This window comes from Penaeus vannamei, chromosome 31 (genome assembly GCF_042767895.1).
Source record: "Penaeus vannamei isolate JL-2024 chromosome 31, ASM4276789v1, whole genome shotgun sequence".
Classification (NCBI taxonomy): domain Eukaryota; kingdom Metazoa; phylum Arthropoda; class Malacostraca; order Decapoda; family Penaeidae; genus Penaeus; species Penaeus vannamei.
Genome location: NC_091579.1, coordinates 8,571,270 through 8,591,269, shown reverse-complemented (window position 1 = coordinate 8,591,269; position 20,000 = coordinate 8,571,270). Strand labels below are relative to the sequence as shown.

General features: G+C 34.9%; 1 protein-coding gene across 3 annotated transcripts in view; it reads right to left on the bottom strand.

Moving 5' to 3' along the window:
* LOC113824637 (uncharacterized) overlaps positions 1-20,000 on the bottom strand; it is a 43,723-nt gene that overhangs the window by 120 nt on the left and 23,603 nt on the right. For 2 of the 3 annotated variants that reach the window (XM_070143769.1, XM_027377400.2), the window contains 6 exons: positions 19,572-20,000; positions 10,791-10,961; positions 7,990-8,156; positions 7,159-7,316; positions 6,644-6,845; positions 1-720 (listed from right to left, as the gene is read on the bottom strand). The exon at positions 1-720 is cut by the window's left edge and continues 120 nt beyond it; the exon at positions 19,572-20,000 is cut by the window's right edge and continues 306 nt beyond it. In XM_070143769.1, coding sequence (XP_069999870.1) covers positions 493-720; positions 6,644-6,845; positions 7,159-7,316; positions 7,990-8,156; positions 10,791-10,961; positions 19,572-20,000 — 1,355 coding nt within the window. In that variant the 3' untranslated portion in view covers positions 1-492. The remainder of the gene's footprint in view (positions 721-6,643; positions 6,846-7,158; positions 7,317-7,989; positions 8,157-10,790; positions 10,962-19,571) is intronic. The other variant, XM_027377401.2, reaches the window with a different exon arrangement.

The window sequence follows — 20,000 nt, the reverse complement described above, 5'->3', positions numbered from 1 at the left end:
CACTACTCTCACCTATAAAACCTCATATCACTACTGCTCCACTCATACACTTTCTGAACTCTGACAACAGTTTAAACTGTCCACTTTCAATGAGAAATAAATGTAATGGTAAATCCTGCAAATTTCAAGCACAAGAAGTGATCTCCATAAATCATTACAGAGTTTATATATTCCATTTGGTTTCTTAAATGAGCTGCCCATTTCCCTAGACATTTCTTTGCTTTTTTCTTAGGCTACAAATACTCAAAATCCTATTATAGTACAAATAATGTTTAATCATAAAGCACAAGCAAAAACTTATTGGTCCTTGAAAGCCTCAGCTACTTGAATTTTTACTACACATCCTCTTCCTATATTGCCTTTGCTTTATTAAGCATGTAGCCTGTGATGTCTTTTCACCTCATACTTCAGACATGACAAAAAACTATAAACTACATGATGAGTGCAAGTTGAAACATACAAAAATGGTCCAGATATATGATCTATTATCACTCAAGACAAGTCATCACTTTTCAATTCCTCTTCATCATCATCTTCACCATCTTCTTTACCAGACTTTTCATTATCTCCTTGTGATGAATGTGGACGATTACTAAATAATGGTGGTGTAGCTGGGCCACCTCCTTCAGTCCCCAGTTCACCACGAACCATTTTCTCCAAAACAATTCTGGAAGCTTTTTCTGATACATCTAAAGTCTTCAAGAAGAACTGACGGCAAACCTGTGAAGATATATTACATGTGGATTAAACATATTTGGCCTAGAGTGTTAAAAGAAAAAGTTAAAATATAAATGCACATAATAAACATCTTAAAAGAAACTGACAAGAGCAAGAGTGTAAGTGATAGTTGATGTTCTTGCAACAAGATAAAAAATTACTAATTATAAAAGTAAAAATTTAATATGACAAAGTAATAACCCAATCATGCTGGGTGCTATTCTTTCATACTACAGTGAAAACCTTTATGATGCTGAGTGATGACTTATCGCATCATAAGCCCTTTTCCTGGTGGTGAGGATGACTGCTCATGAGCTTAGCCTTGGGCCAAACAATATTGGAGTGGTATATGCTAATGCACCCCAGCTTCCCCAAACTTTACTATATATTTTACCCATAATGAATTGGTGCAATAAAAAGCTGATTAATATAAACTTAATCATCAAGCAGTGGCAATATGTATATTTTCTTCTATTCTTCTCCTTTTAACCTGTTTTATCTGTTTTATCAGAGCAATAGGCTTACATACTCCATATCATCTCTGCATATTGTCTTCAACATCCTATACCACCAATCAAAGTAGGCAGGAATAGGTTACTGCGCATGAAATAGTATCCTCTATGGAGCTGGCTCTCTTCTAGGCATAGCTTAGATATGGTACATTCCACCTTCATCTATTTATGGAAATAATGCAACAACCTTTCCTAAAGGCCCACCAAGAGCTGAATGCATTAACAACAAGATATCCCTGACACCTTCTACTTGGCAACAATATTTCATGAAGACACATTCCTGTCACTTCAGCTCTCAGCCAAACATTTTCATGATGTGACACCCATGTCATCTGGATCCAACTGTTCAATATATTTCTATAATTCATATTTCCTATTTCATATCTATCAATCATTCTGGAGGAAGTTACAAATCCATTCATTTATTGTGCTAGCTTCAAATGTTTTAATGTTTAATGTTTGAAAATAAATGTGCTAGACATCAAAGGTCATATAGCACTATGGTAAAATACTGCGTTGGAAAGGGAGTTAAAGATTACAATAAAACGGGTTAGATGTCAAAGGTTTGAGAGCGTTATAGGATATTATGGTAGTGAAAAGGCAAATAGGGGAACAAGTGAACTAAAGCAGAAATTAGTAGAAAGGGGAGAGTTAAGGAGGTAGGGCGACTGAGTGAATTGTGTGTATCTGTCACTAGGGAAGGTTTAGGAAAAATATTCAAGGAAGAATAGCAAGAGCTGTTGAAAAGTAGAAGAATCTGGGGAGAGGGGAAGGTGTTAGATGTCAAAGACCAGAGAGTGATAAAGGAAAGTATGGTAGCAAAAAGGGAAAGGAGGGAAGTAAATGAGGTTTTGGTTTGGGTGGTTGATAGAATGAGGTATGTGGAAAAGAATGGGATTTGGGGGGAGGTTTTGGTTTGGGTGGTTGAGAGGATGAGGTATTTTGGGAAGGGGTAGGGGGAATATAAGGGGTTAGAGCTACTGTGTGAATTGCAGTGTATCTACAGTATGACTGGGGAAGGAGTAGGGACATTGTTCAAGGAAAAGAGAGGTGGGTGTTGGAGAAGTAGGAGGAGAATAATCCAGGGGATGAGAAAGAGGACTGGGGAAGTCGGTGAAGTATCAGGAAGAATGTCTGGAGTGGAGGGGTCTGGAGAAGGACACTGTTGTGATTGGGGGATTCGAGTGAGTATTCAAGTGGAAGAGGAAGAGAGAGGGTGGGGGTATGTTGGGAGGGTGTAGGAGGAAGGGGGTGGAGTGAATTTGAGAAGGAGGATGGATATCAACAAACACTTCAAATAAAGAAGGAGTACGAACAGAGGGATTGGGGGGTGGATGAGGGAGCAGAGTGTTCCCTAAGCTTATCTTTAGGAAGTTTTGGGGATGCCTTCTAGGGTTTCTGGAGGGGAGTTGGGTGAAGAGGACTGAGAAACAAAGGTTCTCTTATGAGGAGGAGAAGAGGAGATAAATATCTGAGGAACAGAAGCAGAGGAAGATGTAGAAGAGAATGTAGTAGGAGAGGGTGGAGTGGAATGTTTAGGTTGTCTGGTACGAAAAAATAATGTGAGGAGGAGGGGTAGGTATCAGGGAAGTTGGTAGAGATTGGAGTATCTGGATTTAGAAGGGAAAATAAATTTGACTGGGGGACAGGGTGAGCAGACATAGGACATAGGTTTAGGGTATAGGGGAAAGATACCTGGGGAGATTTAGAAATATCTTGTGAGGATGATGGGGGGACATAGCAAAGGACTGTTTTGGAATAAGTTGAGAGAGAAAAATCTCATTGTCGTACTTCCTGTCTGGCCTCACAGAGTGAGGTCTAGTTTACATCTGAGGACTGCTACCTCACATTGAAGCTTATAGGCAAGGCAGCTCCTAAAAAATACATTATGGTAGTCTCCACAATTGGCATATGTACGTGACTAAGCAGGGCAGTTTGAACGGTCATGACGAGGTTGGGCACATAGAGGGCAACAGGCTGTGGAGTGACAATGTTTGGCTGAGTAGCCTAAATTTCTAACACTGATGAGGAAGGGATCGATAAAGTTGGACATGAAGACAATCCACCAACATAAACCTCATGGGGAAGGTCCTGTCTGTGGAAGCTAATCTTGGCAATATTGACGTGAGACTTACATTGACCTTTGGGAGGAATAGTGTAACACTGTACTGCCACTGTATCATATTCAGCAAGGCAGGAAACTAAGTCATTTTCAGAGTCTGACCAGTCCTTGTCATACATGGGACAAGCATTTGGGGGAATAGAAACAGTTCCTGTGCAAGTATTAACCCATTAACAACGGGTGTCTCACATATGAGACACCGGAAAAAATAACATTGCCGGGCGTCCCGCCAGTGTGACGCTGTATCGGGGCTCATGCTCTGACGCAGCAGTGGCCCGCTGCGGGCAGGCGGAGTCCGGGGCAGCCGATTTTGAGCCGCCCGGAATATCTGATTTTCAGCTTCAAAATATACCGGCGTTAATGGGTTAAGAGAGGGGTGAGGTTCGGCAGGAATGAGTTTCCCAGTAAGGTCAGTTAGGGTAGATAGTGAACGAGCTTAGGATTCAGATGTAACTGTGACAAGGCATGAACAATTGGAGTGACTGCAAAAGGTAAATTTGCCTACTCGTTTTTGGTGGCACTGTTGAAAGAGAAGGGACGACAATATGGATGAAGAGTAGTAATAAGGGAAGAGGGGGTAGCCATTGATGAAGATGGAGAAGAGAATGTTGGGAGAGAGGTAGGACTGCATTCTGGAGGTTGAGTTACAATCTGGGTAGGTGGTTCAGAATGGACAGAGTTGTCAGTAAACATTGAGGAGGGGGTATTAGTATCAGTGGTCGCCATGGTCAAAGAAGGGACAGGGGTCAGAAAACCATCAAAATCGAAAGCAGATACACTAGTTGATGACGGGGTAAGCCCTAAAGCCCCTATTAAGAATGAGATTGTGTCGGGGAACCGGGAGAATTGGAATCAGTGGGGCTACTCGATAAAGGGGTAAGCCTTAATGCCCCCTATAAATGGTACAAGTTCTTCATTACAGGTCATGGTAGGCCTTGAGTATATTAGGGAGATAAATAGTCCACCTTTCAGGGTCCCATTGAGTTGTGAGGGTTAGACAATTAAACAGGGGCAGTTCATGACTGGCACAACATCAGCCTTTCATCCTTTCATCACAGCTCTCATACCTTAGGAAGTGGATAGTAGAAGGGGTTGGGTAAGAGAAGGAAACAAAAATAGGATGGGGAAAAAACTGTGTAAAATTAGTTGAGTTGATGGCTGTGGCCCAAGGCAGCATTGGATCCCAAATCTCTGTGTCCTAAGACCCCCACAGCAAAAAAGGGGCATGGGATTGGGGGTAGGAAAGCAGGTGATACTCCACTTCTAACACTTGATTCATTAGAATATCCATTAATGATTACTTTTTGCTTGCAATTTGCTAGCAAATCATGCATCCATATTTTTACTTTTCCTTTGATTCCAAGGTCCTTTAGCTTATGGAGTAGAAGTCCAAGGTTGACTTTTTTTAAAGCTTCTGTAAGGTCTAAATATATTATATCCACTTTTTAATTTTTTTCCGTCACCTTGGCCTTACTCATAACAGCCACTTCGCATCACCTGGCCCACAGCCAATTTGCCTGATGAAGACATGTTCACATCTACCAGCCCTTGACCCAGAATTTTCCATGATAGGACTGTAACGTCATCCGGATCGTATGGGTTAAAAATTGAAAGTTTTGTGTACATTTACACATGAAATATGACTTTCATCAAGACTCCCTGGTAATATGCTGTAGTTATAAAGGAGTCTGTATGTGTACAAAGTACAAAACACTAGTGTTAAAAAATAAAAGAAAAAATAATTTAACAATATTTTGGTTTGAATTCCCTATTGGTTGGTACTGTCCATTGTCAACAAATTTGTTTTGATTTTAAATTGGTAATTTCCATTATACATAGCACTCCAATATGAAGGACAACTCAGAGGCTGATTTTTTATTCTTTGGATATATAAAGGTTCTGTTCAACTAGTCCTGTGTACACACAAATCTTGCTGTAAGCACAGCTATCTGGGCCAAATTGCGTCACTTTGGTGCAAGATCTGGGGGCTGAGGAGAGCCAGCAATAAGGCGACCAAGGCCAGGCTTTCCATGGTGTAATTTAAAATTATTGTATATAATTTGCTTTAAGAAATTATCAATACACATAAAGTTAACAAATGTTATATTAGATATTTGAGTTAATAATCACAAAATTCATATTTTACTACCAAAAACAGAGAAGAAATGGCTCGTTTGAAACTGAGGATCTACACTTTTGTCAACGGCTTGTCAGACAAGCGTTAATAATTTTTAATCTATAAATTGGTTTCTGACCTTCTTTCTTGAAAAAAAATATACACCAGGAAACTATGATGAAACAAGGAATAAGTCCTTGTGCTCCATGTTGCTCAAATGAGAAGTATTATGCACAGTGTTATACAAGCAAGAGGTATATGCAGTCTATTACAGCGGTGGTTTTAGCAGTCGATACATTAAGCCTGTCTGGACACTTGGACACAAGTCAGCAGATGAAGACAAGGCCAGCTGAATCATGTCTTAGGCAAGATATTGATTATCTTATGCAGAAGATGATAGTACACAATGATACTGGAATTTTGAAAATCAATCTTCTGCATGAGTCTAATCACCCTCCAAGAGGTTTGTGCACTTGTGGCGAGTCTTTTCTGTTACCCCAGAGTTCTTGTATGGGCTTGATCAACACTCCTAATACTTTTATAGTGTAATTTGAATATTCTATCAAATGTCAGTTTTTGCTGCAACATCTTTTCTAATGTAAAGGGCTACTCCACCTCTAGATCTTTATGCATTATATCAGTTTTCTATTTCAATTTCTTCATCATTTATAATTGGGTTTCTGTGAGGGCCATTACTGAATAATTGTTGACGTTTATTTTATCCCCTGGGTAGGTTACTTACATTTGATTTGTTTTAAGGTATAAACCTTGAATGTTTAATAGTATGAAAGATTCTAAAACTTAATATCTGTGAGTCTAAAATATTCATTTATCTTCATTTAGCACACTGTCACTTCCCCCATTTCTGGGGGAAGCCAATCCTTCTCCCTTCCCACTGTGATGGGTGTCCGCTCTTGCTTTAGTGTGAACAAGTATGCTACATAAGACAGATTGTCCTTGTCTGTCAGTAGTGATGTACCACTGCTTTCCAACCTCCTGTGATCTATTTCAGTTAAATTTAAAAATTGCACATCTGTATATGAGAGAGCAAGTAAAAAGCGAGTAACAAATATTTAGAGAAAAAGAAAAGGAAAATACATACAAAAAATATAAAGAATTCAAGAAATTAAATGGGAATTATATAAGCTTGCAAAAAAATATAGGAAGTTTACTGACCTGTAATTTTGTATCTTTGTCCCGAGAGAGGAAGTACAGAATAACAGTCCTTAGTAACCCACTAGGACCCAACTTCTCTTCCCGTTGCATATGTGCTGCCAAGTAATTTCTCTGCAAGTTATAATCTGCCAAACCCCAATATTCAGCAAATATACGAAGCCGATCTTCTTCACTTATTCTGGCATTACATTTCAAAGGGCATCTGAAGCATGAAATAAAAAGATTTCAGTATATAACTAGAAAATGTCCTCATGTGCAACATATACTATACATTGATATTTTCACAGGCAAAGAACTTAACTTCATTTACTATGAGTGCTCCTTATAGACAGTCACATCTTATACAATGGCAAAATAGTGAATATAGAAAATTTTGTACACCGCCAAATATAGAAGAATAAATCATAGATAATAAATAAAATGAAAGATCAAAATACTTAAATATATCTATACAGAAAGCACATGAAAAGATAACTTGCTCAAATACAAGTTCTTATTCAAATCATGGAACACACCTACTACAGTCCTGTGGCCATACTCTCTTAGCATCTACAAGCTTTCCCTTGGTATTCACATAACTTTGGCCAGTATTCTTTAGTTCTTGACGCTTCTTTTTATCTTTTGTTGATCCAGCAGCAACTGCTAAGGTCTCTCTTGTAAGGTCATCTGAATCCTGCAATTGTATTTAAATATGGTAAAATCATACCTTTATATTAAACACATTATCTAAATAAAAAAACAGAGATGGTAAACCTTCATGCTAAACTACAGTTCTATCTGAAAATCTACAGTATCCTCCTCCTGTGGGTCACTGTTTTCAAATCTAGAAAACCACAATTATTTTAACTATAATCATAAACTTTTTCTACTAATAATACTTATATTTGTATGTGATGGCATCAGAAAATATCAATTAACATTTTGATTTTTGTACTAGAAAAAAAACACAACAATATTACAAAAGAATTACAAAATTCTCTGTATAGCATACCAGAAAATATTTCTGAAAATCAGGAAAAAGGGTGAACAGATGATACATGTGGTACTCATAACTGGCTCACTGATGACTTATTACTTGTGGAGCCATCTATGTGTAAAGACAATGAATAATATAAACTCACAGTTGGCATGGCATGTACATTCATGTCATCCCCAGTGGCACAGGGTTAACTAAGGAATCCTTCATAATAAACTAAAGCCCCACATAAAAGAAGTCAGATTTCTTAACATGATGTACTATTTCAAAGATACAAATTAGAATAAAGCAATTTGTTAACATGAATAAATACTCTACTCAAAATGTTCATTTTTATATAATGAACTACAAAAAAAAAAGCATGAATTACTTGTTGCAACTGCTTCTGTTTGGCTTGTCCTCCAGTCTTCTTTTTCTTTGAAGTTTCTGGCGAACCAAACCATAATGACGTAGCAAGAAAAGATTGTAGGAGCGATGTTGCCAGTGGACTCTGCATTAACATGGCTTCCGCAACATGGGGTGGTACTGCTTGACTATCTGTTGATTCAAAAAAACTTGAATTATCTTCTGATATCCTGTAACACAATTGGTTTCTACATTCTTCTGATAACTTCACAATGCACTGGGTAATGTCCATCATGAATTTGATGTGATCAACTATGTGAGTACATATGAACCTAAACAGTATTTATGGTACTGAATGAAATATGCTTGCTGGGCTATTCTTATCATTTAAACCTTTGGCAAGAGCAAGCTGTCACTTACAGAAACTAACCTAAAACAATATGGCCAGAAATGGAAATAAAGTAAAGTTACTTATAAGTAATTTGACCTTTGAAAATTCTTCCCCAAGCATACTAAGTCCCTCCTTTGATTTTTTTTTTTTCTTTTACCTGATAAAATCCAATACATTTTTTCTTTAGAAGATACTTATTGTAAGTTATTTTAATGAGTCATTTGTAAAATAACTGCTTAAAATATAGTTTACAGATCTCTGCAAATACAGATAGCATTTATTGTCAGTTCTGAATATTGTAATATGTGAAAAAATATATTATAACGAATGTTGAATTCCAATGCTGCTTTACTTAAATGAACACTTATCAAATTCCAAAATAACCACTTGGAACTCCTAAGTTGTCAATTAATATTGTTTGTGTTCTGGCCCTACTTTAGTTATCCTTGTCATGTTATATTTGAGTTATCTTGAAAAAATGGCTTCTTTATAATTTTGGAGAGATATTCTGAAAAAGAGAAACAAGTTTTATCTATTGAATTTACACAATTGTGCTTTTAGTTAGGTAATGCTTTAATAATTTTCAAATAGATATAAATCATATATAGCTAATCATATCAAATATACTTAATGATATATTTCCTAGTGTATCTAGGCCCTCTTGCCTGCCCAAACACCTCGCAGGAACATAATTACATTTTCAGGGAATACAGGGAATAACCTGTGTAATATAAACCCCTTGGGGGTCTGGGACCTGATCTCTGTCTACTTTTATTCATTAAATATATCAATCTATACTTAGGTAGAATGTTAGATTATTAGCTATCATTATTATTTCTAGCTATCATTGTTATTTCATCTATTAAAACGAGGCTGAAGGGGACTGTCCAGTTTTACGAATCGAACATTCTTTGAGATTGGTGAAAGATGTACATTTCTTGTTCTTGCATAAAGAATTTTTCTTTTATAAAAACAATTACAGTAAAAATTATGAAAAAAAATGTATGAATATCAGTCACCTTTTATTTTTTATTTTGCATTTTATTTCTTTCTTTTTTTTCTAAGACAAACAGTTATTCTTCAAATCAAGAGCGGCAACTTTCTTTATATTTTTCTTTGTTTTATGATAAATCTTCAAATAGGAGCCAATTTGAAGAAATGTAAAAATGCAAATTTTCTGCCCTTCCATCTATTTTCCTCAACCTACTTATGACAGGTGTCACACATATGAGACACCCAGAAAAGTAAACATTACTGGGCATTTTGCCAGTGCGATGCTAGATCGGAGCTTGCACTCTGATTTTATCGCCCGTGGCAGGCGGCGCCCAGGCAAGTTCCCAGACTCGCCTGCACACTGATTTTGAAGCTGCCCGGAAAATATTATTTTCAGCTTAAAAATGTACCGTCGCTAGTGGGTTAAAATAAATAATTATATAAAAAGAAAAATAATAAAATATCAAATAGATTAATAGATCAAGAAAAAATAAATGGCTTCTTTTCTCAATAATTATTGCACATGAAATTGTATCTTAAAAATGCCTACTGTGTCACATGCTCCAATTTTTAGCATAACCAACCAGTCATGTTTTGACATATCATGTTTGTACTTGCCACCTATCGGCATGCAATTATATTAATACTAGTAATAATTGTAGCAATAATAATAACAATAATTGTTAACAATAATAATAATAATAATAGTTACAATATGATATGTCAACAGATAATACATTCATGTCAACAACTCAAAAGAATTATTTAACTGTAAGAAAGAATAATTGTTGGTAAACATTGTGTATTTTACAGTATGGATGCTTTGAAGGCATATGTCTTGACATTGCCTGTCTTAACAACTATTCCATAAATATCATAATTTCCTATATCACACATAAATGCATTTGTACTGAAATATATTGATGAGATGCTTGGACTAGCTAGGTGACATTTGACATAATAACATACTGACAGCAAGCTGCAGCACAGCAATAATGATTCTTGGCAACCTATGGTAAAACAGAATACCTGTAAGCAACTATGCTACTGCCTGTGTTGTGCACCTTTCATTTGCCCTTCACTGTATTTATATGCAGTATCTTACCATATCATCTAAGTACAAGTCAACAACTCTAAATGAAATGATGAAATACATGATTTGTGTGATGTATCTTTGATGAGGCAACCCTACTTTTTTCTTTTTTGGAGGGAGTGAGGTGGGGTGGCGTAGCAAATTTCTGTTTACTTCATATGAAAATATATAAATAAAATGCATTTTTTTTTTTTTACATGGGGTATTAGCCCCCTAAAAGTTCAAGGGAGGGGAGGGGTACTTGGAGAGCTTATTAGTAATGTATGTAACTCAAATCTACCTGACAGTCCCCTTCACTTAAAGTAATTTCTCAAAATCCATGTAAAAACTGAAAGGTTAATAAACTCACCTGACTGATTTTGGAGTTGATGGTTCATTTGCATCTCTTCCATGAACTGTTTCTGAGCTGTAACTTGTATTTCTAGCTTTGAGGTGTTGTTAGTAGACTCTGATACATGATCTTGTGACATCAAACTTAAAGATGGCAATGACCTCTTGGCAGAAGTGTTAAAGCCCTCACCTGACCAGACATAATAAAAATGTTATTGCAGAGAAATTTGTCATAACCCACTGACTGTGGGTATCTGTACTTTTCACTGTGCTTAGCTACCAAGAAGTCAGTTACTAGACAATATGTAACCTTACCTGATTTCCCCATTCCTTAAATATTAGGGAAAAATTGTTATTTCTAATGCTTTTCTAATACCTTATGATATTCTAAATGTTAAGTCTTTAAGTTCAACGCACAAGGAGGCCACGAGCAGCCGTCTACAATGTAAAATTTTGTTGCCAATTACCTGTGAAATGCAATTTTCTATTCTAAAGCTATTTCTAACTATTCCAGGGTATATACAAATTGTCCACTACACCAAATATTGTAATGTGATCCAGGTAGACAACAATTTCCTACAGAATTGCATCACTAATCAGTTTTTCATAAGAAAAAAAAAAAGTAATAATAATAAAAAAATAAAATAAATAAAATAAAAATAAAAATAAAAATAAAAATAATAATAATAATAATAATAATAATAACAATAATATATATATATATATATATATATATATATATATATATATATATATATATATATATTTTTTATGTGTGTATACATTTAAATAATGTTATATATATACATATATATATAAATATATATATATATATTATATATATATGTACATAATATATATATATATATATATATATATATATATATATATATATATATATATATATATATACGCGCATATATACATATATATACATATATATACATATGTATACATGTATACATGTATACATGTATACATGTATATATATATATATATATATATATTTATATATATATATATATATATATATATATATATATATATATTTATATATATATATAAATATATATAAATATATATAAATATAAGATATATATATATATATAAATATATATAAATATATATAAATATATATATATATATATATATATATATATAAAATATATATATATATATATACATATATATACATATGTATACATATTTATACATATATGTACATATATATACATATATGTACATTATAATATATATATATATATATATATATATATATATATATATATATATATTAAACTCTTTCCTGGTGATTACATCTGGAATCGAGATCTGTTGAGATCTGTTCATTTTCCGACAGTTTTGGCGGAAAATCTTTCTTGCCTTTTTACGGTATTATAATTCCGGATAATTCCATTCCATTGATAAGAGCAACAAGGGTTATTTTAAACCCTTTGATCTGGATGACGTGACCATGACATCATGAAAAAATTTGGCTTGACGGGTGAGTGACAAGAAACATGCCATCATGGGAAAATCTGGCTGCTGGCATGGGTGATACGAACTTCTGACCATTTTGGCTGAAGGCCAGGGTGATGGAAAGACTCGCAACAAGTGTACAAACCTCTTGGAGGGTGAAGAAATTCATTCAGTGTTTAGAAAGGGATTTTTGCATTTATGTAGAATATAGTGTTTGTGAGCAATGACCAGAAGAGTGCTGTCTCCAGGGAAGATGCCATTTCCATCTCAGCATCTTATTCCTGGTCACCATGACTGGCAGCACCAGTAGTTTTACAGAAAATTTAATATTACCAAAAATAATAAAATTACAAAAATTACCAATTACACTATTTCCTTTTCCTTGCACTAAGTTATGGACTACCTACTGGGATGATATAAACTATGTATGGAAAGCAGTTTATTACCATCAAATGACAAAGATAGAATTAGAAAAAGGCAAAAAAGCTAAAGATGCTTATGTAGAAAAAGAGAAAATATTATTGCAAAGGGGAGGCATACAGTCTTGTCACAGCACATAAGTGTTAGCATGCACCCAGCCTACAAGCCACACACCCATGAGAGTGGCCACTCATATAAAACTAATGCCCATATTTTGGGCCTTTTAATGGCCGTGAAGCAACCTAATCCTAGGGATTAATTGGTTTATAGATTACTGGAGGCAAGCTTTGATTTTTACGCTCTTTAATTCTTGCTTTGTTTAAAATCTTTCTTTCAATATGAATATATCAAATATTTAAAATATTCAGTTGTTGTCAAGCAAGATTCGACATTGCCTTTTCACATAAAAGAGATATTGGGCATTTATAAAGTATCAATGAGTGATTACTCTATGTTTAACCTATAGTAGTGCCATAAAGTGGTGCATTATAGTCTACCGAGAAAGCCATAAAGTGTCGCATCATAGCACAAGATTTAAAATATTAATGGAAATAAATGAAATGTATTTGCAAAAATAAAAGCAAATGATAAATATATGATGGTTGGGCTAGTAAATGATAAATATATGATGGTTGGGCTAGTAAATGACTCATCTGTGACTAAGTACTTTTAGGGCCACATATGTGTTAAGGGAATCGTCCTAGTACACCTGTGTGGACTTTTGCTTGTAGCAATCTTGCATATGGCACTTGATTATAACATTGTGCACAGAAATGAGATTGTGAATGTCCAAAGAACACTTTTATACCAATATCAGAAAAATATGATATTACAATGATTTAAGATGAAATATTTCATGAAATTTTTCTTTAATAATTTAAGTTTTGTGTAAAATTACACATGAAATATGCTTACCAACAAGACTCCTTGGTAATATGTTGCAGCTTATGAAGGGCTATGTATGTGTACCGAGTATGAAGACTAATGTTAAAAAATAACTACATTAATAATGATTAAAATATTTTGGTTTGACTTCACTGTAACAGTCAGTACCGTCCACCATTGGCAAATTTGTTTTGATTTGAAAATGGTCATTTCCACTGAAAAGAGCACTTCAATAGGAAGAGCACCCAGTAACTAGATTTTTGAATTTTGGAAACATAAATGAGATATCTATCAATTTATGTTGAAGATGATAGTACACAATAAAATATCAAACTATAAGGAATTTTGAACTCAGTCTCATGTACGGTCTTCATATAGAGTTGAAACAGCTACCACAACCTTTCCTGGGATTTCCGATAAAAAGTGTAACATGCAGACTTTACCGTAGCATAGGTGTTACATATATATACACAGATATCCAACCACCTAGACATCCGATGATTTTTATGCACTTTTTAGAAAAGATAATGGGTGCAAATGACTGAACACAAACTCTACACTCTTTTCTGACTGCAAAACTGTTCCTTTTAAAAATCCTTAAAAAAAATTGTACAATCGTCTTTCAGGGCATTGGTTATTTTAAGTAAAAATCATCAATGAAAACGAATTGAAATGGATAACTAATGTTTTTATTCTTTTACAAAAATGAGGAAGATTAAAATGGTTAACCTTATATGCATGTGTTTATATACATAAATCCTCTTCAAAAATTATATCGACCCTGTAATGGCGATCCAATACTTTTGGGCTTCAGTCTCCATCTCCTAAGCCCTCCCACATGAACAATGAGCAAGGGATACAGAGGGCGCATCGATCTAGCAAAAGAATATTTCTTAGGTAAATCAGGGGAAAATTACTCCTCTAAAATTTTCCAATTTTAGAGGAGCTCCTGCCCAAATAGAAAGTGCAATTATTTACTCTAAAACATAAAAAAGAAAAAAGAAAAAAAAAATCTTTAAGATGGAATGAGTGTAGCAAGGTATTCATAAACTAAAACCAGTGGATATGGTATATATGTTATGCTATCTCAGCACAAGTGGTTAAAATTAGTTAATCCACTTGTACCAGTTATGCACTGCACACTACAGTTTTGTTTTATCAATTCTACTGCATAGATGGCTTCACAATAACTCAGTCATGAAAGTAATTTACTAACACTATGCAAATTCACTTGTTTAGCCCAGTTATATAAATTGTCATAAAAGTTTTAATCTAAAATACTGTTATTGTTGTTACTAATATTATCATTATTTCTGACATATACTTTTTCATAAAATTAATATTAATAATTAACGCTGGTATATTTTGAAGCCGAAAATAAAAGATTCCGGTCGGCTACAAAATCGGCAAGCGGGCAGAATCCGGGGCAGCTTCGCCTGCCCGCTGCTGCGTCAGGTGCGCAAGCCCCGATACAGCGTCACACTGGCGGGATGCCCAGCAATGTTTATTTTTTCTGGGATCTCATATGTGGGACACCCGTCGTTAGTGGGTTAACCACAAAAGACAACAGAGTAAACATACCAACTGATACTATGAGGAGCCATCTATATGTAGCTAAACAATATCTATAGACTAAATCCTCAATGGCATGTTTAGATCATATAATGTAATAGTAGATTTAAACTGAATAGCTATAACATAACTGCAAAAGATTTTCATATAAAGTTTATTATTCTTAAATGTTTAAATGTAATAGGTTAATGTATCTATTACATTTAAATTGCATATCTTTAATCAAACTGTACTTGGCAAACCAAAGGAAGAGAAAAAAAGCAAACACAAACACATATACATTAGGAAAAAGGGGAATAACAAAAAAAATAAGTATGAAAACATGCTAACATGCGTGCGTGTGCGTGTGTCAAAAACCAGAGGTAAAATGTTTCTTTTTAATTCCAATTCTCCAATTGAGAATGCCATAACCAAGGATTAATAGGTATGCTATTTTTCAAAGAAATTGTGTTGTTGTCTTTCTAAAGCTGTTCAAATAATCAACCTAAACTGTGGTCCAACTTTTCAGAATATCACTCAAAAATTTATAAATGCAATTGGTTATACTAGTTTTGGGTATCACTTATTTTTTGTACTTATCAAGGTCCCAAAATTCACTTCCTTGTTACCCTAATGCTGATGGGGATGACATGAACATACATGTCACGTACGCTCTGAGTTTAGTTTTTTAATTGCATTTACACATAAATGGCTTTACAAATGCTTTGTCATCCAGAAGTCAAATACTGCCCATCTTGTAATTTTCCTTGATATTTGGAAATATCCTTTTTTGTTTTATATTCCTGTTAGTGTAGTTGATACCTTTAAAATGATTATAATGTTAATAATCATAGCAACAGTATTGATATCAGTATAAAAAAAAAAAAACTTAAAGCACGGGGAAATAAAATCATGTAGGTCAACCACAGCTCCTCGAAGTTATGGAGCATAGTAGGGTGCAAGGGTGGAGAATTATTATCTATATCTTTTTTCTTTATCATCTAATGTTTAGAAAACAGCAGAAATGGTGCTATGAATAAGCAGCCAGCCCTGCATAGTGTATAAAATTAACATCCGCAACTGGTTTCAACAAGGCAAGAAGGTGAAAGATTTATTTTTGGGACCAAATGAAAAATAGACGGCAGCAAAACCAGCCAAAGACGGCAATTTGCCACTGGTGACAAGCAACTTTTGAGAGCCCTGGTCTACTAATTGACTTATTGATGGCTAAAGCACTTGATGACCTATTTATGCATAAAGAAACTTCCCGAACCAAATTTTCAAACCTGAAACTGAATTGGAGAAACAGAATGAAAAGAAAATTGTTGATCCCTTTCCCTTTGCTTGTTCAGAACCCTAATAATATGCATCCAACCACTTTGCTGTCATCAGAGAGTATAAGTATGATTGTGTTTACTTTCCTGGAACCAGATTAACGAACGCACTTATGATGGTAAAATCACTGGTAACTATAGTTACCGTGGTAAAAAGACAGCGGTGCTATTCATTAACAACTTGCCATCAGACTTACCATGGTAAATTTTACCAGTGGTCACAGAACTGGTAACTTCTGGGAAGACGATGTTATCGTGTTATTTCATCCAAAAATCAATATTTAAGCACAATTTTTGGTTTGTTTTTATACCTGATATAATCATTATGGTGCCAAACAGTTGTTGCAATATGGACATGGTGAAGCAATGCAAATTTCACATGCAACTAGCAAGAATAAAACCCAAACAGTCTCATCAAATTACAGGTAGACATAAACCTATATTAGACTGTAGAGTGCAAGGAACAGATATTCATGTGAACTCTTTAAGTATTATTCTCTGATATAATTATAATAAATTCTATAGAAAACACCACCTTGCTGATATACAAACAAGCAATACCAACGCTAAACAAGTAGAGCAACTGGGTTTGGCACTATTTTGGCAAAGAACAATAAACTCCAAAGCACATGGGCAAGAATGAGTTCGGAATATTTCTTTTATTTGATGATATATGGCAATCAATAAAGATTGTGTTTGGATTGGTTCTTTGTTTAACACCGATGAGAAATAAATAAAAGCTGTTTGGACTGTTTCTTTGGTTTGCGGTAAACAATGATATATTAATATAGCGTTTGTACTGGTTCCTTTCTTATAAAATAAATTGTTAGGAAACCATCAACATCCCACATGATTGATATAATTAAATAAATCTTTCTTTCTTTCAACATATGCTTAATGGTGTTTCAGTTGAAACAGATTCTGAAAATCTCACGGTGTCTAGTTCTGTTAACATGTTACGACTGGCTGAAGGAACCTGAATGATTATGTATGGCACTAGCAGATTTGTGGAATTGCTTTATTAGTGCCCTCTGTTGGCTACCATTAGAATGAGTCAATTTATGATTGTAACTCAGTCAATGCGGGGTACCATTTGTTTGTGAATCCCACTCTACACCCACTGGTAAAAACAATGGTAAATGATCACTGGTAAATGTGTTATGGCCCCATCCTGAGTGTGTGTGTGTGTGTGTGTGTGTGTCGGGGGGGTGCATGTGTGTGTTTATACAGTTATAAAGACACATACATAATTCAGTGGAATATCAATGGTTGTTGGAGTAATTCAAAACAGGCTTTGGCCCTTGCAGCTGTCCTTATTCTAGGCAAAATTTATATTATCTTACTATTATTGATATAAATTTCATTAGTATTATTGTTATCATAATTGTTATTGTTATTATTGTTGTTGTTTTTATTATTAATATTATTATCATTATTATTATTATTATCACTACAATTATTATCATTATCATCATCATTTATGCATGTGTGTCTGTCCCTGCAAGTATTTTCATGTAAAACGTAAATACACAATTTCTTTTGAATGATCAAGCAAAATAAACCTATGATAAAGACCCAGTTAAAACACATGTAAAGCAAAAAGTTGTCGTTACAATAATTAAATAATATTGAAAGTTGTAAACAGTAGGACACAAAAACATAACACTTGAAACAGCTACAAAACAAGCAAACAAATAAATAAAGGTATATGGCTAGGTGACAGACCAGGAATAAGGCAAGCAGTTGGTGGAAGCATATGACACAATGGCAAGTAACTCTAATTATGACTGTAAACAGACAGAGGTGGCATTCATTAACAACTTACCAACTGGGTTACAATTGTAAATCTATCAATCGTCAAAGCCCTGGGTAGTCCACTGGCAATTTCATGGGAAATAATCTGATTACTAGCTACCTCATCCAAAAATATTTAAGCACAACTTTTGTTTCTTCTTATTACTGTTATCAATATGTATATCAATATCAATGCATATCAATATGTGTATTTACATCATAGACGATTATGTCATAATCACAATAGTTGTACACGTCACTGAAGGTTTAACATCTCAAATAGTGGATATAATTAACCCCTTGGACCTGAATGATGTTGCAGTCACATTACGGAAAAACTAGAGTCGAGGGGCTGGTGACATGAACATGCCATCATTGGGGAAAATGGCCGTGGACCAGGTGACACAAACTTGCTGTCACGAGCAAAGGCCAGGGTGATGGAAAAGACGCGCAAACCTCTTGGAGTGTGATTTGACTTATTTGGCACTTAGAAAGGGGCTTTAGCATTATTCCCATCAATAAACAAATATGGAATGTAAAGTGCGTAAACAGTGACTTGATGAACGCCGGCTCCAGGGAGGATGCCATTTCCATACTGCACACCATACTCCTGGCTACTATGACCAGCAGCACAGGTTGTATCGTGTAAAATTGAATATTATGAAAAAATGAGATATGTGACACAAATAATCAAATGTTCCATATTTTTCTCCCTTGCACTGAGTTATTTACAACATAGAGAGATGATGTGGGGTCTGTGCAATGAAAATAAAATATTACAATCCAGATAAAGCAAATCAAAAATCAAATATGGACATTGGAAAATGGCAATAAAGTTATCAAAGTTTACACAAAATAACTTTGCAAAGGGGAGTTACAGAGTCTTATCACTACTCTTGGGTGTTCGAGTGCACCCAGCCTATACACCATATACCCGGGATGTTGGCTACTTACGTAACCCCAACGCCCGTGTTTTGAGCACCATGATTCCCATGACGCAACCAAATCCAAACAGGTTAAACAAAGTTCTATTCACAAAATTTCTATTCATATCACTCTGTTGGCTACCATCAGAATGAGTAAATTTACAATTGTAACTCTATGAGGCGCATTACCATCTCTTCATGAATTCCACTTTACCATCGATGGTAAATCCAATGGTAACTGCTCACCGGTAAATGCACTGCAATTGCATGTTGATGAATCCAGCTCCCAGTATCACTGGTTTATAATCTATCAAACCTATTTTTTCTTTGATCAATATATGTAATTCTTAAAATGGTTCAAATGAGAAAAAAAAGACAAACAAGTAACTATAAAACAAACACTAAACTTACCAGGATGACTCTGGCCGTCTTCATATTCATCCTCTTCCTCCTCTTCGTCCTTCTTGCCCGTTAATTTCTGAAGATTATTCACTTTACTATCATCATCTTCCTCCTCCTCTCCTGAAGTACTCTCATCATTATCAGTTTCAGTGCTGGACTCTTCTTCACTTGACTCCTCTTCATTATCATTCTCACCCTCTTCGAGATTATTGTTGCCAATATCTAAAACATTTGCTCCCTCCAATGCTTCTTCCTCTTCGTCCTCCTCCTCCTCCTCATCATCATTATCATCTTTACCTCTACTGGTGTCATCACTGAAATCCTCTTCCTCCCCACTACTCCCTCTGATATCACCCATCAAGTCACTGATCTCCTCCTTCCGCTCTAATTTCACATGATTAAAATCAGTAATGTCCTTGGTTGCCATCAAGCCTTTCA